The 23,285-nt window shown below is 44.2% G+C and overlaps 1 protein-coding gene across 1 annotated transcript in view; it reads left to right on the top strand.

Moving 5' to 3' along the window:
- The window catches only part of SLC22A3 (solute carrier family 22 member 3), a 31,011-nt gene that overhangs the window by 3,367 nt on the left and 4,359 nt on the right, over positions 1–23,285 (top strand). Inside the window, exons 2-10 of the mRNA XM_080586210.1 lie at positions 7,482–7,585; positions 9,283–9,437; positions 11,717–11,882; positions 13,012–13,129; positions 18,169–18,266; positions 18,403–18,617; positions 21,522–21,630; positions 21,856–21,968; positions 23,032–23,131. Of these exons, the coding sequence (XP_080442336.1) occupies positions 7,482–7,585; positions 9,283–9,437; positions 11,717–11,882; positions 13,012–13,129; positions 18,169–18,266; positions 18,403–18,617; positions 21,522–21,630; positions 21,856–21,968; positions 23,032–23,131 (1,178 nt within the window). The remainder of the gene's footprint in view (positions 1–7,481; positions 7,586–9,282; positions 9,438–11,716; positions 11,883–13,011; positions 13,130–18,168; positions 18,267–18,402; positions 18,618–21,521; positions 21,631–21,855; positions 21,969–23,031; positions 23,132–23,285) is intronic.

Raw genomic sequence — 23,285 nt, 5'->3', positions numbered from 1 at the left:
GGCTTTCCTTCTTCCTCATTTGAGAAGAGCAAAATCTATTAAGAAATTATTATAGGAGCATTGCTTGGCAAAGCCAGTTAGCTAGGTCTAGTGACAGGAGAGAGAGAGCAACACTAAAAGGTCCCTCTTAAAATCCTCTGATCTCCAATGGGCCCTGAGAGCAAGTCCTTACTTGTGCACCCAGATCAGGGTGGGAGTCACCCGCTGGCACTGCAGTGCCTGAAGTAGAGTTGAGCAAACTGGAGCTTGGATGATTTAAAGGTTCTGAGATATCAGCAAAGGCTATGCTATGTGTGAAACTTGGCAGAGATCCCGCCAATGCGGTGCTGTCACTGGTGGTGGGTCTGAGCAGAAGACTGAGCCCAGTCGGCCCTCTGCTCCCATTTAACTTGGTGGGGTCTGGTGCAGCTCCCCATAAAACTAGGAGATGTCACTGCATGCATCAGTGTCCTGGTTTTGGCTCGGATAGAGTTAATTTTCTTTGTAGAGGCTGGTATGATGCAACATTTTGGGTTTTTGATGAAAATAGTGGTGATAACACCCCGATGTTTCAGCTGTTGGAGAGCTGTGTTCACACAGAGCCCAGGACTCTTCTGCTCCTGGCGCTGCCCTGCCAGCGAGGGGGCTGGGGGTGCACCAGGAGGTGGGGGGGACACGGCCAGGACAGGCTGTGCTGGCCAGAGGGGTGTCCCACACCACAGGGCACCATGCTCAGCAATAACAGCTGGGGCAAAGGAGGAGGAAGGGGTGAAGTTGGGAGTGATGGAGTTTGTCCCCCTGAGGAGCTTCTCGGCACGCTGAGCCCTGCTGGCCTGGGTGCGGCTGAACCCCTGCCTGCCGATGGGAAGCAGCGAGGGGATCCCTTGCTTGGCTTTGCTTGTGAGCCCAGCTCTTGCTTTACCTGGTGAACTGTCCTTCTCTCAGCCCATGAGTTCTCGCACTTTTACCTTTCTGATCCTCTCTCCCTGTCCCTCCTGGGGACAGTGAGTGAGCGGCCCAGCTCACCCCCTGACCCCATAACACCTGAAGGGTGCTTCCTGCCATCCCCTGCCAGGTGAGCCTGGTGGTGCTCGATGACGAGCATCCCCACTGCCTCGGAGAAGGTTTACTACCTTTGTGAGCTGTCATACTGTTTGGCATTCAGTGCAGCTCATCTGATCAAAACCAGCCAGTCATTGCAAGACTTGCAATGAAAGGCCGCATGTACACAGGACACACAGAAGTCAATAAACCTAATTCCCCCAGGAAACTGTGCTGAGTCGTTGACCTTTAATACTGCCGGGCTTTGGCACTGTGCACTTTAGTCCTAGCAGGGAATATCAAGCACTCTGCAAAAGGTAAGAGTCTGCAAAGTGGTAGGTATTTTATTCAGACTCTTTCTGGTGACGATGACTCGTGCAGGCATGCGCATGAATTACAGTCACACCTGCAGGCTGGGTTGTCTGGCTGGGCAGAAGATAGATAGGATGAGGAAAGTCTATGCGCTCATCAGCAGCTCCAGCACAGCTGGCATAGTTGGGGCTTATTAGCAGCTCGGCTGGCAGGAGCTCAGCAGAAGGGACCAATTCCAATGTGCCCTGTCTGCAGCAAGTCTCCACGCTGCAGATGATGTCATTTGGAGACCTGGTGATGATTTATTGCCGAAGTGTGAGGTCTGAGGTGGACAAGTGATCAACCAAACATATCCTGTTGCACCTGTTGTGAATAAATCTTCTCACTTCTCTGCTTGCCAGCTGTCTCAGAAAGCGACGGTCAGCCAACATTTGCAGAGGAACCTGCAAGCAGAGCAGTAATGTTTGTCTCAGAGTTCTTGCAGTCCCTCAGAGCAGGGGATACTGTGGCAGTGCTGCTCAGGGTGGATAAAGAACAGCTGGTCCTTTTGCTCTCCTCCTCTGACACAATAAACACCACAATTCACCCTCAACGCACTGATCTAGTATGATTGTCATTGGCAGAGCGGGACCCTGCCTTATTTCTACCGTCAGGGAGGGATTACTATTAAGCGGTGAAGCGAAGGGGAAAAGGGCAGACATGAGCAGAGAGAGAAGCAATTGCTAAATTCCTTATGAAACTCTAAGCTTCCCTGTATGAGAGGGGCTGGAGTAGTTCCCTGCATGGGCTACGTCAGTGGGGTCATGTTTCTGTCACTGCAGTTGAGCCAGCTGAGACTGGCTGAGGGTTTGAGCCTTGAGTTTTCTTATTGCATTTTGGAGAACTGCTGTTTGTTTAGGAGATGATACATTTCTCCACCCCCTCTTCCTTTGGCCATGGGTAGAGAAAAGGGAAAGACACAGAAGGTTTTCTGTCCTAGGAGGCTCAATGATAACAAAAGATAACAATTTGACTGCCCAGAGGATGGAAGAGATGGGAGAAAAGTTGCTCAGCAACAAATAAACTACTGTGTGGATCTCCCCAGTTTTCCTTTAACAACGAACCCTGTCCTAAAATCTTTGTCACTTGGAGTGGGAAGATAAACTAGACTCTGTTTGGCCACTTGTATGGATGCCACTCAACACGTGTGGGTTTTCCCTGTGCTGTTGGAACTGGGCTGATGGATCCCTGTAGATCTCTTTATTGAATAAAGAGTTTTACCCATCATTTTGAAATTTAATTGTGACAGTTAATAAAAGCTCTTCCAAACTCCTACTCAAAGGTGCAATGTTTGAGGAGCTTTCAATGACATGTTGTCTTTTAAGGCAATGAATTTCTGCAGGCAGAGGTGTGCTGAAGTATTCTGGGACTATCTCAGTGCATAAGTCCTCTCAAGTACAAGGAATTATAAATTTGCTGTTAGTCTGTGTATCAAAGTGGAATGGAAAACGTTTGCTTCCAGCTAGAACTATGGGGAAGTGAGAGGTTGCCACAGCTGCTATATTTGCAGGTCATTAGTCATGTATGAGCATTTCTTCTGTTTCATCTCAACCACTTCCCACTCCTTTTATAAATATTGCTCCACTAATGAAATAGAGAGGCCCAGTGCAAAACCTCTTCCTTCTCACAGAGAGATCTAGCTCAGGTGGTTTGCTGCTGCTTTGGAGATCAGCAAAGTGCACCAGCGTCACTCCTTCCAGTCACATCACAGGGCGGTGTGCCCTGGGATTTCATGTTAATGCTCAGACCCCCAGTGGCACTGGGATGTCCTTCCGAGCAGAGGATGCCGAGACAAGCTGTGGGCAGTGCTGTTCTGGGTGCGAGCACTTGTGCAGTGAGGCACCTAGCTGAGAGCAGGGAAATGCTGAGGAAGGAGACGTGCCCTTAGCTGGGCTGGCTGGCCGAGCTAGCTCACCTCTTGATTGCTGTGAGGAGATGGCAAGGCTTTAACAGGCTCTAGATGTAGCCAGTGCTACACATGTCAACAAGTAGGCTTCAGAGCAGGGGAAAATAACCTAAATTTTCCCTTCCCTTCCCTTCCCTTCCCTTCCCTTCCCTTCCCTTCCCTTCCCTTCCCTTCCCTTCCCTTCCCTTCCCTTCCCTTCCCTTCCCTTCCCTTCCCTTCCCTTCCCTTCCCTTCCCTTCCCTTCCCTTCCCTTCCCTTCCCTTCCCTTCCCTTCCCTTCCCTTCCCTTCCCTTCCCTTCCCTTCCCTTCCCTTCCCTTCCCTTCCCTTCCCTTCCCTTCCCTTCCCTTCCCTTCCCTTCCCTTCCCTTCCCTTCCCTTCCCTTCCCTTCCCTTCCCTTCCCTTCCCTTCCCTTCCCTTCCCTTCCCTTCCCTTCCCTTCCCTTCCCTTCCCTTCCCTTCCCTTCCCTTCCCTTCCCTTCCCTTCCCCATTGCAGTAAATGTCTTTACAATTAAATTTCAAATCTATGGAGCTAAGGGGACTGAATGCAGTACACGGTGACATTCCCTTTCTGCTGCATTGTCCTGACTGAGCTTGAATAAGGTGGTACAGGTTAGTGTGTCATCACTAATCTCTTCAGAAAGATCACATAGCTTCCTATAAGTTTCCTGTATTTTCCGACTTCCCAGAATATTCAAAAAATTGACTGTGTTGCTAGCCAAGAGCTGGTTTCAGCTGTCGCCTAAGTCATCTGAGACTAATGTTGAGATGAAAGAGTGTTCTCCAGTAAGCACATTTTTCCCTGTATGTTTCTGGCACGTGTTCTCCCACCCTCTTTCATGACTGCTTATTCACTGCCTGTTTATAGTGACAAGGGATCAAATTATTTAAAGACTAAAAATATACTTTGAAAAAGGATCAAAAGTACATGCTTCCAACACAGCTTTTAGGTGTTAGAAGTTTTGGGCTTGAAATTAACGACAGATTTTAAGTGTTTTTCAATGTTTTTATTTATGGATTTTGATGTCCTTGTAAACATCATCTCATTTTGACATTGCTTTAGCAGTTCAGTTATAACATGAGTTTTTAATTTTGTTCTCACACTCATTTATGGGTGTTTCTGGCAAGGCAGTAATGCTCTTAATTGGTTCCCTGCTTCCTCTTTGACTGTTTTGACTTACGAGGGTGAATCTTCTCTCATGACCATCTTCTGTAGGAGCAATCAGAAGTGTCAGAGGACTTTTTGCTCTCTCTTGCTCTCTCACTCAGGCAAGCCTGTGAGGGCTCTTACATCTACTCCTTTATGAAGCCCTCTCTGCCAATCTCCCAGCCTGATATTTCTCTCCAAGGTCTTGATATGACAAGGAGCTGATAAGATGTTTGTGAGGTGCTGGAGTGATCTTAACCTTCAGGAGAGGCTACTCGCTCCACAGGCCACGAGCTCGATCTCTCTGTTTTTCCTGAGGACTGCCAGCAGAGATGTGTGAGGACTCCTCTCTGTCTCTCTTGGGGAATGACACTTCCAGGCTGACTCCACAGGTTTCTGCTGGAAGGAGAATAAAGCGGTGCGAAGGTTCATGTGAAATCATGTTCAGAGCTGGAGCACAGGTGCAGACTGAGGTCCCATGAGAGCAGCGGCTGCGCTGTGCCAAAGCTCAGCCGAGCAGCAGCATCCAGCTGCCAGCTCAAACGCATTGCTGTGCTCGAAATGTAGGCCTAGCTGGCCAGAGGAGCTGTGCCAAGGCCCTGCTGACGTGGCGATATACACACATCTTCACATGTAAAATGAGTCCAGCATCTGCCCAGATGGTCCCTATGGTGTGTAGATGGCAGTGCCAGCACGGGCCCTGGCTGGGGGTCCCACACTGGGCACACATCCTGTGAGGTTTCTGGCTTGGTACAGCTAGGTCAAAGAGGTTTCCTGGAGCTCATCTGAAGCCACTCTTCCTGTTTGCCCTCTCTGCCTACTTCTTCATGTGGTCATTTCCTTCCCCGTTACACTTCAGCAGCACACTTTTGAAGCCAGCACTTACTTGTTGCTAACTTTTAACCCTCTGGTAACCTTTGCAGGTGGCCTCAGATGCTCCTCTGAGAGTCTCAACATGTGCCGTCACAGTCAATTGCGTTGCTGCTTTAATTTAGTGGTTATTCTTATCAACAAACTGTTTTACAAAGCCACATCCTTTAATGCTCTTTCCTAGGACTCCCATAGTTTCCAAAAAGCAAGAGGTTAAGCAGCATTTGAAGTCCGAATGTGCTGCTCTATATCTAGGCTATTTTAGGAAAGCATTGCAATAGCTCTTGAATATGATAACGGAGAAGAGGTTTCATTCCTCCCAGAGGAAGCTGAACTTTCTGCGGCCCCTGGTCGAGATTTACAGAAGTGGAAGCCAGATGCTAATGGCCTCACTTGCTGAGGGGTGGCTAGTCAGGCTCACCAGAGCACTGAGGCTGACACCAAAGCCATGACTTTGTGTACAGTAGGTGGGGCTGGGATATCCATCGGGTTGGGAACCTGTGGGTTTCCTTGGCCCAAGTTCCTGCTGGTTGTGAGAGCCAGCTGGAAGCTGCAGTTCTCAGTCACAAACTTCCCAGATCTGTGACTTCAAGAAAAGCAGAATCCCACAAGCAAACCCACATCCTGGACTTCCAGTAGAATCATCATAACTAAAAACAGAAATCTGTCATAGTTACTGTCAGTGACAGTGCAAATACTACGTTTGGCACCAAAACTAAGCCAGATTCAGGCTCAGTGAAACCTAAATCTGAGTGCCTGGTGTGTCCTTTGTGTAGGCACCTCTGAAATCCCAGGCCCAGGTAGTACTCACTGGGCACCAAAACAGGCAAATGGGCTAGGACAGAGCTGGGGCTGGCACCAGGACATTTCAGAGTCTGGAGAATTGTGGGTGACAGAAGAGGCTCTTAATCTCTCCAAACACCCCATGGCCACCCTGCCGAGGCACAGAACTCGAGCTCTGTTGTTGAGGTATGCATCATGCTGAGTACAAATGTGACACACTGCATGTGCTCCAACATTCAGCACTTTGTTAGTGACAGAAATATTTTTTTACAGCTCACGTATGAAAGCAAAAGTGGTGGCAGCTACTATTGTCTGTCGCTTCCTTTGGCTTGAAGCTGCACTGTTCCTATAAGGTTTCCTCAGGTATGGATTGAAACCTCCCAGCTCCCATATGGACTGCAGAAGTTGGCAGGCAGCAGTTGCTTTCTACTTATTCTCAACAAACATCTAAAATAATTTCAAACAACATGTCTGGATAACATTTATTTTTAGTTTCACTTTGTTTTTCTTCCTAGTCTCTTTGTCTTCCTCCCTCTTCCCCACATCCCCCTGCACTCCACCCCCGCCCATCCCTGTCCCTGCTAATGAATTCTTCAAACACGCATCAATCTAATGTTGTGTTAAAAAGTAAAAAGTGTGTAAAGTTATGCCTACTGCAGTATAACGAATATAAAAGTCAGGGAAAGCTACACCAAAAAAGCACATATTTAATATGCCCAAACTGACTGAGATCTGCTTTCAGTTTTCTCAGCAGCCACATGTTTTTGCTTTTATCCAAGAGGCAATAAGAAAAATAATTAAACCATTTCTATAAGCTGCAGTTTTTGTTAGCTATAGTTGTGCACCCTTATTCTGCACTAAACAAAGTTGTAGCTTTGCCTTTGCCTTGGCAAGTCTTAAGAGTGTTGTGTTTGGTTTGCATAAGAGCAATATTTTTTCTCTATTTTTCTCTATCTGGGCAACTGATGCACGAAATACAGCATCCGTTTTGGCAAGGAAGAGCTTTCCCTCAATCTTAACAATAGCTTGAAGAGTGCTGAAGCTTGCTAAGGCTGCTGCACTTCCCTGGTTCACTGGCGCTTGTTGAACAAACACGTTTGAAACAGCAGAGATGACCAGAAAGGGAGACAGGAGGGAGATAACAATTGGGAAGGAGAAATGTTTGTCAGATACCCTCAGCCTCCTCTTCAGGGAGCTTAGACAACAACAAAACCCCCCCATTGCACCAAACCACCCAGTTGCTACATGTGAATCCACAGTGCCCACAACTCCAGTTCCAGTGAACCCCGTCCCCCTCCGTCCATCCTTTCCCTTCCTGCCTGGCCCTATGCAGTTTCTATACACCTTGTTCTGGGGGTGATGAATAACCCACCTGGGGTGCTTACACCTCTCCCTTGTTCCCACAGTATAACCTTGTGTGTGGCCACTCCTGGATGCTAGATCTCTCACAGGCTATCCTCAATCTGGGGTTTCTGGCTGGTGCATTCACCCTCGGCTACGCGGCAGACAGGTAAAGTATAAGCACTGCTGTCCTTCAGATTTTGGGAGATGAAGTCACTTGTAGTGACGTGCAGTAAGCATGTTTGACCACTTTGGAGATTTAGTTCACTTTGGGTGAATATCCCCAGTCTGAGATAACAAAACTCAGCTAGTAATCTTCACTTCCTATGATGGAATCATACGCCGACCATTGAGTTCATGGCTCCATACTGTCCTTAGATGTGTCAGGGCTGGATGAATGCTAAGGAAAAGATGTGGATGATGATCAGGCTTGGGCAGCAACCCACCCCAGAGCTGGGAGCCTCCACTAGCCCTACCTTGCTCTTAAAGTGAAAGAAGGAGCCTGGCTTCTGCTTTGTGTTGGTGATTACTGACAGGCAAACGATGTGTTGGTTGAGAGCACCACTGATGATTTCACTGGCAGAGCATATTTCTTCATAAAATACATTCTATCTGGCTGTTCTATTTTTCCTTGGTATTTGTGGTAATGATAATAATAACTTAAAGTATGATTTCTTTGTAAGAAGGAATGCTTATAGAATTATCCAGAATGTCACCTCAGATAACAAATTTTGAACTACCAAACAAAAATACTTTAAAGGAAAACCTGATTTTTCCAAGGGATATACGAGTAAGGAATATAGGAAGGTGGAAGAGATGCCATGGCACTGGCTAACTTTAGATATCTCTGCTCAGTGTCTCGCTGTGCAATTATGATACTGGTACCTTAAGACTGTGCAAATGGAGAGATATTATGGCTAATTATTAAAATAAGATATTATGTCTAGGAGTACCTGTATATTAATGATAATGTAATTACAGTACAACTACGAACATTGTACCTTGATAGTAATCAGGGAATGTGCTGCAGCCAGTCCATTAGACACTCCTTGACAGCACTCAACAAAATTGACCTGACGGAAAATACCCTGGTCTTTGTCCCATATCAATTCTTCTTATAAAACCTTTAGAACAAAATGAACAAACCTATTCTCACTAATACTTTTTGATATGGTAAACAGCTACACCAGTTTTCACAATTTTTCACAATTTCTTCTTAAAATGGCAACAATAACAACAGCAGAAGAGATCAAGATGGAAATTTTAGTTGTGTTCCAAGGACACAGTTGCTATACAATTGCAGGAAACAGGAAAGGTTTTTTTTTTTTTTCTTCTTGGATTATGGCTTACCTTCAGCTCACCTGCTTATGACACGGTTTGCTGGAAGATGAGATTCCTGAAAATGCTAGGCAGACGTGAAAAACAGGTGGTCTTAACCCAAAACAAAACACTGGAAAATCAGATAAAGTAACTAAAGAAGAAATGGCTTGTTTTAACAGAGCTGGCTATACTTAAGATTAGGAGACTAATTTATGAAAGTAGAAATCTCCAACAAAATTTTCCCTCATTCAATGGTATCAAAATTATGAACTGAAACATATAGGCCATAGTTCAGCTACAAAAATATAAACTGTTTTCTAAAATAAAAGGGGCATCACCAGTTTTAAAATCAGTGATGTCAAGACAGGGATAACTACCATAGGGAAAAGAGCTTCATATCCTGGGGCAAACAGTACAAAATTTCAGGCAGCCTCTATTTGGAACCAGGTAGGTCTCAAAAAGGCACCTTGGGATCTAACATTAAAATGAAATGATAAAAAAAAATCTTTATCATGATTTTCACTTTCTTTTCCTTTTCTTCAACAGATATGGCAGAATCCTCATCTATCTGCTCTCCTGCCTTGGGGATGGGATATGTGGAATCATAGTAGCATTTGCGCCAAACTTTACTGTATTTTTGATCTTCCGTTTTCTCCAAGGTGTGTTTGCCAAGGGAACCTGGATGACATGTTATGTGATCGGTGAGAGTTGTTATTTTCCTTTTTTTTTTTTTTTTTTTCCTGGTTAGGAAAAGCTGGGGACTGAGGGATGGAGGACAAAGAGTCGGCTACGTCTGCTCTTGATAATAATTTTTCCTTGGAACAAAGCACTGGCCCTGGGGGCAGCAGATGATGAATAACCCAAGCTCATCCTTTTAATGCACTATCCTGCAAGACAAGGTGACTGTATACAAAATGTAACTTGGCACGATCTTTGGTCTGGGCTCATGCCAGAACTCAGTATTTGGGGAAACAGACGCTGGCCTGAGTCCAAACCATGCCAGGGACCCCTCTAGCAGCTAAACAAGGTAGTTTCCTTGCCTGGCAATGTCTGCTCATTTACTAATACAGAAGTGACCTCTGAGAATGGCTGCAAGTGCAAACTCTTTTCAGTACTGAGTACAGATATGAGATAGACATGAGCAGCGATGTACTTGCCTACCTGATCTCATGAGTTCCAATGGAGAAGAGTGAGGAAGAATTAATGCACAAGGGCGGCCCAGCAAGAGTGCCGCATCCTTCAGATCTGTCTTGGTTCTGCTCTCCTGAATATGACTGTGTGCAGCCGGTAGTAGGCAATTCAGCAGCAGTACAATGCTTCTGCTGATGTTATCTGAGGGCTTTTATGGCTATCTAATCTATGGACTCCAATGGGGAGGGATAGGGTATTAACAAACAATTAAGAGGTAGAGGAGTGGAATGTGTGTATATAAAGTTGTTTATTATTATTATTATTTATTACATAGAAGATCGCCAAGATTATCAAAATCCATGAAGTAAACCCAGATTCAAACAGGATGTGCAAATACAGACATGGTTAACTTTGTCAGAGTCTGAACATCTTCCACAGATGCTCAGAGGCATTAACTACTCTTCCACGCTTGGAGGACAGACACTTAGGTGGCTGTTCATCATCCGTTAGCTGGGAGGCTTTGCTCTGTGCCAGGCTGAACATACTGTCTACCAGGGTAAATATTAGAATTATTACCTCCTAAAAGGGAGAAGGAAGGGAAGCTTTTTTATAAATAGCATCAAAACAGCAGGGATCCAGACTGTTTAGTAGGTTATAGTCATGGCTTAGCGATGAAGCTCCTTCATAACAAGCTGTTCAGGAGAAAAGGGTATTGTTAAGGTGTTTTGATTGACTGCCAGGTTCAGAAAGGGAGACTTTCCAGCTCCTTTGCAGAACATGAAATAAGATGGCACCAAGGAAAGCATCCTACTAGAGGTGATGCATCAGATTTACTTAAAAAGAAGATCAGCCCTTCAATATCTACTGTGATATTCCAACAGTGGAAGCATCATTATATAGCACAAAAATGTGTACCATCACTGTAGTCTGTGAGGCCTGGGATAGTATTTTAAAATGCCTGGATGTAGTCAGTGAGTGAGAACAGAATTGCAAACAGGTATAAAGGGTTACAGTGAGACCTGGGAACATCATGGGGACATGGGTACTAACATGCTTCCACCAAGCCCTTCAGCCCTCTCACCATCTAAAGTCCAGAAACACCTAAGTTTTCTGGGCAAAGTTTCACTGTCGAGCAGCTCAGGTTCAAAATCTGGTGAAAGGTCCAGAATTTGCTTTCCCCTTCACTTTCAAGAACATTGTCTAATTTTAAAGTGAGCTCCTATCCTACAACATTATTAAGAGCTCTAACCAGCAAAATGTTTTATGACATTGACTTCCTTGAAAGGGTCAAATTTTACAAGAAAAGAACACTTCTTTCTTCATTTTGCAGTATTCAGATTAGACCACCAGATTTTAGGGAAAGTTTCAGCCATAAATAAAACAAGCTGTGGTCTGTACCTCAGCCCTCAGAGCAAATAAGCATGGTAGGGCTAAACTCTTTCTGACAGAAGTCTTGCCCATAGTAACTGTTGGGTGCAGCCCCTGCCACAGGATCCTCTTCTCTGGGGCATGGGCCAAAATAGTGCCAGGGAGATTGTTAAGAATTTACCACTGAGCATGATGATAATGCGGTCTCAAACCCCTGTGCTGGTCCTGTTTAATTAATTAATTAACATGCAGTCAGAGACCTCTCTGTCTGAAGACCTGTGAGTGAGTTGATGGAGAAGTATAACCCATGCTTGCCCTAGACAACTTCAGTGACACACTTTAACAACTGAATGTAAGATGCTAGGCTAGACAGATTTGTGAGTTGATACAGTATTATCCTTTCCTATGTTCCACCACTAATATTCTTCTTTTGAGTTAGGCTTGTTTCTGTGTTGTTTATTTTCGCTTTCTATCTCCTCAGTGACAGAGATCGTTGGTTCTTCCCAGCGGATCATTGGGATCGTGATACAGATATTTTTCACCCTGGGAATTATGATTCTTCCTGGAATTGCCTACTTGGTTCCCACTTGGCAGGGGATCCAGCTGGCCATTTCACTGCCCAACTTCCTTTTCCTGGTCTACTACTGGTAACATTACAGTCGTTGCTCTTGTTGCTATTACTGTTGCTATTTGAGCACCTTGAGGCGCCCACAGTGGTCCAAAGTCTCTAGTGTGCAAGATGTTGTAAATTAGGAAGAAGACACCTGTCTATTGTTGATTTTGTCTTTCTAAATGTTTTTTAGTGAATCACAGACACACACTTTCCTTTTTCTGCCCAGGGTCTGTCTCTGCCATCAGCCACAGCCAGTCCTTCCCAGAACCCTGCACTGCTGCTTCTTAGCCCAGGACTGGCTGTTTCTCTGTTTAACTTGCCCAGACCTCTTTAACTTGTCTGCTTTTCCCATCAGACGTTGTTTCCACCTTTACTTCTAATTATGTACTCAGTTCAAACTTGCCCTGTAGGTCCCATGATTCGGGCAGTATGGGTAATAGAAAGCAGAGCACTATGCCCAGGTGACCATTCATCCCAGGGGACTCCAGAAATCCTGTGGGCTGAATGCAAAGAAACTAAGCCTCATATCCTCTTCTTGCACATAGTACTTCTTCAAACATTGCCTGTCATTGCCATGGCACTTTTAAACTGAAAGTCATCTTAACAGTGGGCTAGCAGAGACTGAAACATTGATCTGTAGTCTTGCTTTGGGTTCAGTTTATAAAATATGTATATATTTGAGCGCATGTGCATTTATCCTATAGTGATACAGCTAGAAGCTTCCTGGTCTGCTTGTTCTTGTTACTACGTGTGGGTGATGTTGACTGTCATTAGTTCCTTGCCGTTCTACAGACAGCCTGTCATTTTGTTTTTTATCTTTTGACGTACTTTTGATGTACGCTGTGGAAATTGAGATGGGCTTAAATGCCTGATATGAAGGCCAGGTGGATCTAAATAAAGAACCCAGCAAGGGAGGGAAGTCTTTTACACCTGAGAAGTTTTCTCCCTTTTCCAACTTTGCAGAGCATTGATACAGTCTATTTTCTCCTTTCTGATCCTCAAGGATGAGATATTGTATGGGAGACTGGCTGGAAAAGAGTTTTGTCTCCCAAAGACTGAAAAATCAATGTGTTGGGTATAAAGGCTGGAAAAAGGCAAAGGATTTTCTTTACTTAAGGTAGTAATGGATGAAATCCCTGTTAATAACTTCTGTGTTCTTACAGGTTCGTTCCTGAATCTCCACGTTGGCTCCTGACACGCAAAAAGGGAGAGAAGGCATTAAAAATCATGCATGACATTGCAAAACACAATGGGAAATATCTCTCACCACATTACTCAGAGGTACTGTCATCTGTCTGAGCTAGAGTTTTCTCTAAGCTTTCCTAATCTTTTGAAGGTTCAGTTTGATTTGTGTGGTGGGCAAAACTCTTGTAGTGTCACACCAGAACAAGATTTTCAGTCCCATACCTACACTGTTATGTGCAAGAGGGTTAAAAGCATATTGGGTGGAAAGATACAGGCTAAAAAAGGGATTTTGCAAAACAGTGAGTTGAGTCTTTCATTTGCAACACTCCTACTTTAGAAAACCTTTGGGAAATATGTGAAACTAGCCTGAGGTCCAATGGTATTTCACAGCAGCTACAGTTTAAACTGAGTGAGTGAGTGGAGATGGAAGGATCCACTTCCCTGGTTCCTTTGCTATAACTTTTTTCTACAACCCAAACAGAAGACTGTGTAGACAACATGACTCTAAATATCAATTTGCTTCCATCCCTATTAGGGAAAACATGCTGAAAAATTCAAAATATGGGAAGCACTGTCACTGTTTAAAAATAGGAAAGTATATGTTAGAATTAGAGTCCTTTGAAAAGTGGTCTTGACAGAGCTGAAAGGACTGATGCATTTCACATAACACTTTTATGTCATTATGACATTTGCTTCGCTTTGTTGGGTAGCATATCCTGGCTCGTAGAACATGTTTCCCTTTGTATTGGCCCCATGGACTAATGATAACAGATGTGAATGGGGTTTTGTTCCAGAAAAAAACAGGTTTAGAGATTAAATGCTATTAGCAGTAATTTTTGAAATCATTATCTATAACAGGGAAAACACCGGCAGATTACTAGCCTGAAGGCGACTAGCTAAACACTCTTTTAGAAATTATTTTCATATTGAAAAGAAACTAGTTACAGAAAACGGCCATCTATGAGCACACAGTAGTAGCATATGCATAGCCTACATACTTGCATTTGTGTATACATTCATTCTAACACATATACAAAATTACCATGTGTGACTTTTAATTAGAGCGTCACTTAATCTAAAGGAAAAGACTTTGGGTTGGCAGTGTTCAGAGAGGACTGGTGTGTCCTGTCAGGAAAGGACATCATGATGTCTATGCTTTGTAGCAGGTAGTTGGCAGCCTGGGTTCCCACAGCTTCATATCTTACCTAGTTCTTTCCCATTGCTCTTCTTTATCAAGGGAGAAAGTGAGAATTTATACCAGCTTATCAAAAAAAATAAAAAAATAAAAGTGGAAATGCTTCACCAAAATCCTAGAATAAAATTCTGGATGAACCCCAAGCAAAAACATTTGGAACTCTCTTCTTGAAACACCAGATAGCTGTTTCCAAATGCACAGGATTTTATTTATCTGGTAAGAAGAACGCTTCATAAATTAGGCACTCAGACTAAGCAGTTCTGCTCATTCAAGAACATTCTTGCTATAAATATAGACTTTGCATGAAGTGCACACAGGAAGAGGTATATGACAACAGAAGTATTATAGAAACGGACAGCTTATTTATACCAATATTCCATTATATTTTCACTTCATGAAGTGTATGACAGTTAATAACAGCTCTGGCAAGTTAAACTTCATACAACAGGCTCTGTAGAGAAGCTGGGCCCTGACCTATGCTATACGTCCTAAGATAGGTGAATCTGGACTAATGATTTTGTAAAGTCAAAAGTCAAAACTACAAAGATCAATGAGACGATCTGTTCAAAAACTTCAAAAATGAAGCTTTTTTTGAATGTTATGTTGTTCAGGGTAGCAGGCAAAAGTTAATGATAGGGAGGAGTTGTCAGTGAAAAAGTTATATATTACTTCTTTAGCCAAGAAATGGGACATAAAGAATAAGACTGTTGTACATTAGTGAAGCATTGTGATAGAGTGAGCTTTGATGAGGAGTAATAGGCTGGGCCAGAAATTAGAGAGACATTTCTCCTATTAACATCAGGGCATCACTGTGATACCAGACAAGGTCAGAAAATCACCCTCAGCTGTCCCACAAAACAGAATGAGCTGTGCTAGGCATGTCCGAGTAGCCTCTGGCACAACTGGAGGACTGCAGATTGAAATCAGTGAGAGAAACAAACTGAAAAGACTGACTAAAGAGAGAGAAATGGCTACATCTGCTCATTGTGCTAGAGGTTCACTGAGGTTTTCCTGTCCTGGTCAGCATTACCCAGTGCCCAAGAAATGTAGTTGGAAATTTGTGCTGCTGCAGCTCTCCCTTCATGTTCATCCCTGCACTCCTGCACCTGCTGCCTCACGCTAGACGTGAGCATTTTTTGAGCCTCACATCGGAATGGAGATGTGTGTCTTTCACTACTTATTGCTTAAAGTCATATTTAATTTCTTTTAGAAGCGTTCCACCTCATGCCCCTAAGCCCCTCACAGCTGCAGAAGATTAACCTCCACACACCCAGATTCACATTGGATCTCTTCCCAGGACCTTTTCAATACACAATGTCTGTCGTCCTTGGTGCTGTGCCCAGAGGAGAGAGAGCATCTCCAGGAAGCGTGTTAGTGGGGGATCGAGTGTATTTCTTGCCTTAAGTCACGTCAGAGTTCTCTTTCATGTTGCAACTCCAGAATTTCAGGCAGAGAGGTGCAGGTGTGGAGGGACAGGGAGAAGAGAGAGATGTTATCCTTCAGTGCATTTTGGCTATGATTTTCCAGTACCTCTAGAACAGTTTCATTGGCTGGCTCCCTTGCGTGGCTCTGGACATAACAGCCTTGTGTTTTTATTGGCATGCAGAAGCCACAAATGACCTTTGTATAAAAACAGATAAACATTTCTTTATTTTGCTCTCTAAGTTACAACACTGGTACAGTTCAGCTCTGTACAGAACTCATTAACCTTTTTTTTTTTTTTGTATTTTATAAACTGTTTTTTTTTTTTTTTTCTAGTTGCTTGTAATTATCTCTTGGTCTCTGTCCAAAAGCAGACTGAGCTGTGGCCAGCTGAGTAAGGACTGCTCCTTGAGAGAGTTGTGGATCAAAAACCTCTCTCCCTTTACACATAGATATTTCTAGTATATATATTAATGTACATGCATAAATATTACACATATACATGCATGTACTCTCCTGTGCAGAGTTAAGCATGTGCAGAATTATGTGTCTGTGCTCTGGGGAACCTTTGAAAATTATTGCAGAAAAACTGAGATGTAATTTGATTGGACATAAAAATGTCATGGAAGTTATTTACAAAACTTCCTGCAGAGTCTCCAGATAGTGTATCTTGGAAACATGGGCTCTGTCTTAGAATTCCTGGCCGCAGTGATGTGAATAGCAAAGCTCTCCTTGACTTCAAGGAACAAAAAGAGGATTTTCTTCCCAACAGATCATTGACTCCACAGTGATTTTTTTTTTCTTCATGTATAAAAAATGGTCAGTCACGCTTGGGGTTATTATGACTTTATTAAGACATAAAAATATATGGTAACAGCCATGTTGAGTTTATCTTCGGTCCTTTGGAGGACTAAAACCATATTTGCACAAAGGCACAGCTGATGGCTGGCAGCCTGCTCTTATAAACAAGTCATGGAAGCTTTATAACCATATTATGAGAGAGTCCAAGAGCAGTGCAGAAACCTGGCAACCTCAGCCTGTCCTACAAAGCGCTCTGGCATGCAACAGTAGTGGCAGTGCTTTGAAGAAAACTTCTGGCTCTGGCTGCAAAAGAAAAGCAAGAGGGAGTAGAAAGGAAGTTCAAACAAATGTGGCATTTCTCTGTCCACTTTTTGTCCAAGTTTTGTGGCACTTAGTTATGAAAAAGTCATGCTTAAATTCAGCCAGCCAAATCTCACCGTGCTATCTTCTGATGTGAACAACACAGAAGAGCTGTGGGCATGGCTGAGGAGCCCCTCAGGAAATTCCTTGAGCTTTGCCTGTTGTCTCATCATGGATGTGTGTGATCCCACATAACTCTCTGTCTTCTCACTCTGTCTCCCCATGGGCTGGGATTGTGTCCTAGGGCTCCTGGCATGGGAGAAGGGCAGCGGGTGCTTTGGTTGCAGAGAAGGGCTTGCTCCTCCATCTGCTTTCTTAGGGTTCCTCGCAGGAGGGGGCAATAACTGGGAGTCCCAGCAACCAGGCTGCCTGGAGTTCTCCTCAAAATGACGCATCAGTTTTAACCCCATGTTTCCCACATCTTCTCTGAGAGCTGATGGAAACCCCAGCTGTGGCTGCCAGTTCTTGGGCAGACCCACTTTGGTCTCTGCCTAAAACCACCTGTGCCTTCTCTTCCTTGTCTTCCTCACCTGCAAAGTGAACATAACCAAAGGGCTGCCAGCGTGTGTATTAGTATTATTATGTGTTGTAAATACCTGTAGTAGATGCTTGGGAAACAAATTAAGGGCAACATCTTTGACAGGAGTAGACTGATTCTTCCCCTTGTATGTTCCCCCAGTTGCTGGCCAGCTTGGGGAACCCCTCGGTCAGGGTGTCCCTTTGACCCATCATGGTTAAAACCTGCTGGCCGGGCATAACTCTTAGGCATATGAGAACTGTTAATTCATACTTTGTGGGATTTTTAGTTGTTTAGGGTAAAAGCCTTGCTCATCATAGTGCTTTTATATTTTAAGTGCCTCTGAATTTCACCAGTTAAGTTTTGCAGCACCCAAGCCCCTTCACAGATCTGATTTTTCTCATACTTCTCTTTACTTTCTGCTGCCCAGGTGTATTACCAGCAGCCTTCTCACAACCCATTGCTTTGCCCATCCTGTGACATTCTCTACTCTAAGTGACCATGACATTGCAAAGGCCATTTATTGTCTTTCAAGGCATTCCAGATCAATCTCTCTCAGTTTACTCTGAGGAAATCATTTTTCTTCTCTCCAGTCAAGATTTGGGATTTCTTTCCAATTTTTGCATGGTCTCTGTTAAGGAAAACCAGCAGCTGTATTCAGCTGTAAGCTATTTCCCATAACTGCACACTGCTCTGGAGTGCTAAAAGCAGCAAACCAGGTCATCAGCACCTTTGCTCGCTTGACTGAAATACTGCTGAGCACTGCATTTACTTAGAAACTCTGCTCCAGCGCCTGCCTGACATCTGACAGCTGACTCTGCTGCTTGTCTTTCTCCTCAGATCACTGTTAGCAACGCAGAGGTCAGCAATCCCTCCTTTCTGGATCTGGTGAGGACTCCTCAGATGAGGAGAAACACGCTTATCCTGATGTATGCCTGGTGAGTGCCCACCTCAGTGCTCCTTGTTACAAGGGTGAGGTGTTATCAAGAATAACCCCCTCATGACTTTTAGGGTCTTTCCAGCTGCTTGCAGTCATTTGTTTGCCTCTCAGTATTTTTTCCCTTTGCTGTCTAGGTTCACAAGTGCCCTGATCTACCAAGGGCTTGTCATGCGCCTAGGAATTGTTGGAGGAAACCTCTACCTGGACTTCTTCATTTCAGGAGCTGTTGAACTGCCTGCCGCTCTCCTAATTTTAGTGACAATTGATCGCTTTGGCCGCCGACTTCCCTTCGCGATAAGCAACTTTGTGGCAGGAATTGCATGTCTCATTACTGCCTTCTTGCCAGAAGGTAATTTTCAACCCTTCCCAACATCAAGATCTTTAGGTCAATGTCTTCTTCCTGACCCCTTAAGCAAGGAATGGAGGCCACACAAGATGGTAGATAGAAGTAAAAGGTGGCTGGTGATGCAAACAACACCACAGTCACGGAACAATTCCTTATTTACTTATAGACTGTCCTAGGACATGTAATGGCCGGATCTCTGATAGGCAGTGAGCAACAGATGGGTGTAGTCCTGGAAAATATGTGTATAAAGGCCCTGAATTGTTTTGAAGGCTTATGCAAGGGAAGAATATACAAACATGAGGGGAAGATATATTCCCTGACTTGGAAGACACTTAACAATGGAAGAAATCAGTGATTTAGCTGAGGCACTGTTGGTTTCTCCTCATTCACAAACAAAATGATTCCTGGAAAAAAAAAACACATGGCCTAACCTCTCAAGACCTTCCTCTAGTGTCATGGCTCTCCCGGCACTGTCCGTTCATTCCAGCGGCACAGCAATGTCAGGCTGCAATGTGCTCTGCTCACCCTTATTCACCCCAGCCCTTCCATCCCCATCCAAACCACAACAGGGAGTAGGGGCTGCAGCAGGCAATAAGGACAGTTTCCCTGCCCTTACCCTCCCAGGGCTTTGGGCAATTCTGAAGTGGGTAGAGAAAAGGTATGACTTTCAATTACATCAGTCTTACCTGATTTCAAGGACAACCAAAGGGTCTGATATCGCTTGAAGGTTTCCTAGTACTCCTTTCTTTTCTTTAAATTGTTTTCCCTCCTGTGTAGCTGTTTTATTGTATATAAGTGTATATCCCCAGAGAAGCACCTGAAGGTGCTTTGCACCCTGTGTTACTTCAGTGTGCTTTGCCTCAGTGTGGCTAGGGACTGGCAGCCAAACTGGCATTAGAGAAGCTGATTCCTCCCAGGGATGTTCCTGTCAAAGCAAGTGACAATCCTGGCTAGCCTTAGAGGTTTTAGCTCCAGATTTTATCATGGGACAATAGTTTTCCTTGAGAAGAGCCACATGGAGCCACTTCAAGGTAAGAGGTGTTGACAAGACCAGGCAGGTTTGCAGTGAGTGCAAAACAAAATACTTCAGAGAGGGGTTAGCTCACCTCCCTCAGCTAAGCTTCCTTCAAAGGGTTCCTCCAAAACTACTTAAAATTGTATTGCATGTTTGAGGAGCTTCATTGCTTCAGAAGAAGTAGAAATGATGTGACAGAGATATGGAGCAGGAAGGTCAGCGGTCTGTTGTGGTGCTGGCACTGGCGATTGTGAGACTGCACCCTGGGATGATGCAGTGTTGTCCTCACTTATTTGAGCTCCTCAGCTAGACCACTGAAGTCTGTGAATGCTGGCTCTGCTCTGCTGACGGATTTTGCCCATGACCACTCAGGTTCCCTCTGCTGTGAGCCTCTCTGACAAGCCACCAGGCTGTGAGTGGGTGCCTGCCAGCTCCCCGCCGTGGGGCACTGCGATTCAGAAACAAAGGACCCAGCCCAGGGGACTCACAAATGGGACACCTGAGGTCCAAGTCCTGCTTTCAAGAGAAGTGTTTGCACAGATGTGAGAAGATGCAGCAGCAGCTTGTGAGGGCTTGGTCACCCTGGGGTGCTCACACAGTTCAAGTCTCCCGGCAGAGGGAGGAGCCACACATGCGTCACCCTCACCTCAGGGGTCCGACAGGCTGAAGGGGTGCCAGGGCGACAATGTGAATTTGTTTTGTTCTTTCCAGCCTTTGCTTTTCTTGCAAGTGTTTGAAAACAGAGCTTTTCAGGGCAAAGGCAGTATCGCAGCATGTGATGAAATTTGTTGGGGGGTTTGTTTGATTGTTTTGGAAGGGAAAAACATCCAAGCATCCATTTTCCATTTCAGAGAAAACTGAAATGTTTTCTTGTTCCTCCTATTGGAGTCCTGAGAAAACACAGCCACTGCCAGAGCCCTCTCCGGTGGCAGAGCTCCCCTTCGTGCCAGGCTCAGGCTTGCTGTTTCACTAACCTCCCGGTCTGCCCAGTCATGGTTAGTCCATACAGCAGACTGTCCTCTTCCAAGGGCATTGCAGCAGTCCTCATTATGTTCCTCGTGGCGCTCTCCCAGAGGCCACCAGCTCTCTAGATAGGGCTGGGGGACTACTGAGGTGTTGCATATAGCGAGGCAGGATGACTCTGCCCTGTGGTGCAGATGTGCCTGTTGCAGAGCTGGGAGAGCTGGTCAGAGTGACCCAGAGCTGGTTGTGCCAGGTACAACGCCATGCTCCAGGGAACGGAAGAGGGAGGATACCCAAAATTAACATCGTTAGGAGTGTGTCTAATGTGCAATGGCTAAACAAATAGTGAATTATAGTTGGCCTGCTCTAAGGAGAATGGTGTTATGCCCCTTGAATCATTAGGCTGAAATTTATTTCTGATTCTCGAAAGCAATCTCTAATGATGTCGGAAAGCAATAAATGTCAATATAGATTGATATCTACAGCAGTGGTTTCTCAGTCTGACTTGCGCTGATTCAGTGTTCCTGTGTTGTAGTTTTTGTTGACAGGGCTTGAGGCTTATTCTTTTAGGAGTAGGAGAATAGAAATGGCATGGCTGAGTGAGACCCGTGGTCCATCTAGCTCCATAACCAGCCTCTGACAAGGAGGCTGCATGGTCACTCAGGCAGGCAGGCAGAGAGGACTTGTTCTACCACCTATCACAGCTTTTTTTTTTTTTTTTGGTTTTCTCACCCTTGCTTATGTTTTACTGTGATCTGCACTTCACAGACAACTGGGCAGAGGCTTTCCTTGTGCCCCTATATCTGAGAAATGCTCGGCTGCAACCAATGCAGGTACCGGAGTAAAATCCCTGTAAGTGAGAGCTGGCTGGCAGCAGGCTGCGGGTGCAGTAAGGCACGGCTCACCAGGGTTTCTTTTTGAACGGACAGATATCCCATGGTTCAAAACCACCGTGGCCACGCTGGGAAGGCTGGGCATCACAATCGCTTTTGAAATCGTCTACCTTGTGAACTCTGAGTTATACCCAACAATACTGAGGTAAGTTGAAACTTTTCCCTCAGCTTTTCACCTATTTCACTGCTTTTCAGTAAAACTCACTTTTCTTCAGAGTTTCCTTACTGAATAGCAAGCCACCCATCAGTGTGGATGGCATATACTGACAAGATAATTTTGGAGTTAATCCTACATGCTGCTTCTCAAACTGCTGCTCATCTGTTTGCTAAGCATCTCTCAAATATCTGGCACTATATTTTTTTTTTTCAGAAACTTTGGTGTTTCCCTGTGCTCGAGTTTGTGTGACCTAGGTGGGATCATAGCCCCATTCCTGCTTTTCCGATTAGCAGCTGTTTGGTTGGAGCTACCTCTAATTATTTTCAGTAAGAATTAATTTAAAATACACTTTTTGTTAATATATTTTTCACCTACCTGGGCTTTTTTCTTAGGGCAAAAGTGTAGAGTGGGCCTCACCTCCTGCTCAAACCAGCCCCTCCCAACCTTCATGCCTAGCAAAAGAGTCTGACCAGCAAATGGGTGAGGTATGGGTGGTTTCACAGCACACGATGGAAGATCTCGGGCCCCTTTGGTAACTTGGCTGAAAAACCATAGAAGTTATGTGAGGTGCTTCAGGACTGAGAAACGTTGCAGCTAAGTTCTGTAATTGCAGAGAAGTAAGCTCAATCTCTGGACAATGGACATTGATGTCCTTTAAGAAATATTTGTTGTTTTTTGTTTGTTTATTTGTTTGGTTTGTTGGTTTGTATATATGGTTATGACTGGATGTTATATTAGCCACAACTTCTTCTTCCTCTAAAATTCTTTTCCTCAGTTTAATTTTGGAGAAATGAGCCCTATGAATTAAGTTTGTGGGAAAAAAGTAGATTTTTTCCAACAAGGAAGTTGAAGTCTGCAAATAAACCAGACTTAGAGGAAGTACATGTGGCTGGGTAAAAAGCAAAAGAGATAAGATAGAGTAAGAAGGGAAAATGGTGCTAATGACAAATTTAGCTTGAAAACAAAAATGGAAAAACAAAAGACATTTAAAAAAATTACCATTATTCCAAGAATAGATATTTATAGAAGTACTGTGTTCACATTATCTAATGCTAAAATTCTGCAGCTGGGGAAGGACATAAAATTTTGATCTCTAAGATCTCCCTTCTGGGGTAATTCAGGCTGTAAATGAATCCATAGCCCTCAGGTGGTTTTGTTTATTTGCTTGGTGGGTTGGTTGGTTTGTTTTTTTTTGTTTTGTTTGTTTAATAGTTTAAAGTAATTTATCATGAAGGTGCTCTTACAAGCAGGGTTAATCAGAAATACCTGTTGCACTTTAAATATCTCACTTTAGCCTTAATCTGAGTAAGACTTACTCAGTTGATAAACCCTGAAACTAAGAAACATAACATTTTTATTGCTTTTTTGTTTCTTCCATGTCCATTGTAGGTATTCTTGCAGTTGTCTGTGGGATCCTAGTAATGCTTTTACCAGAGACAAAGGGAATCTCCTTACCAGAGACAGTGGAGGATGTAGAGCAGCTTTCAAGGTATGATATGTATTTTCTTACTTTTACATGGGTGAGGTTTCCTTAGGGTGTCCTCCTCCAAGCTTGTCAGCTGTAATAAATTATTGATGTGTTTTGAGCGTCAAAGTAAATTCCCTAATCAGGATGATATAATGAGCATGTGATATTTTCCTCA

Source organism: Anser brachyrhynchus (genome assembly GCF_964034855.1).
Source record: "Anser brachyrhynchus genome assembly, chromosome: 3".
NCBI lineage: Eukaryota > Metazoa > Chordata > Aves > Anseriformes > Anatidae > Anser > Anser brachyrhynchus.
The sequence above is the reverse complement of the archived record's forward strand: the minus strand, read 5'-3'. Positions and strand labels throughout refer to the sequence as shown.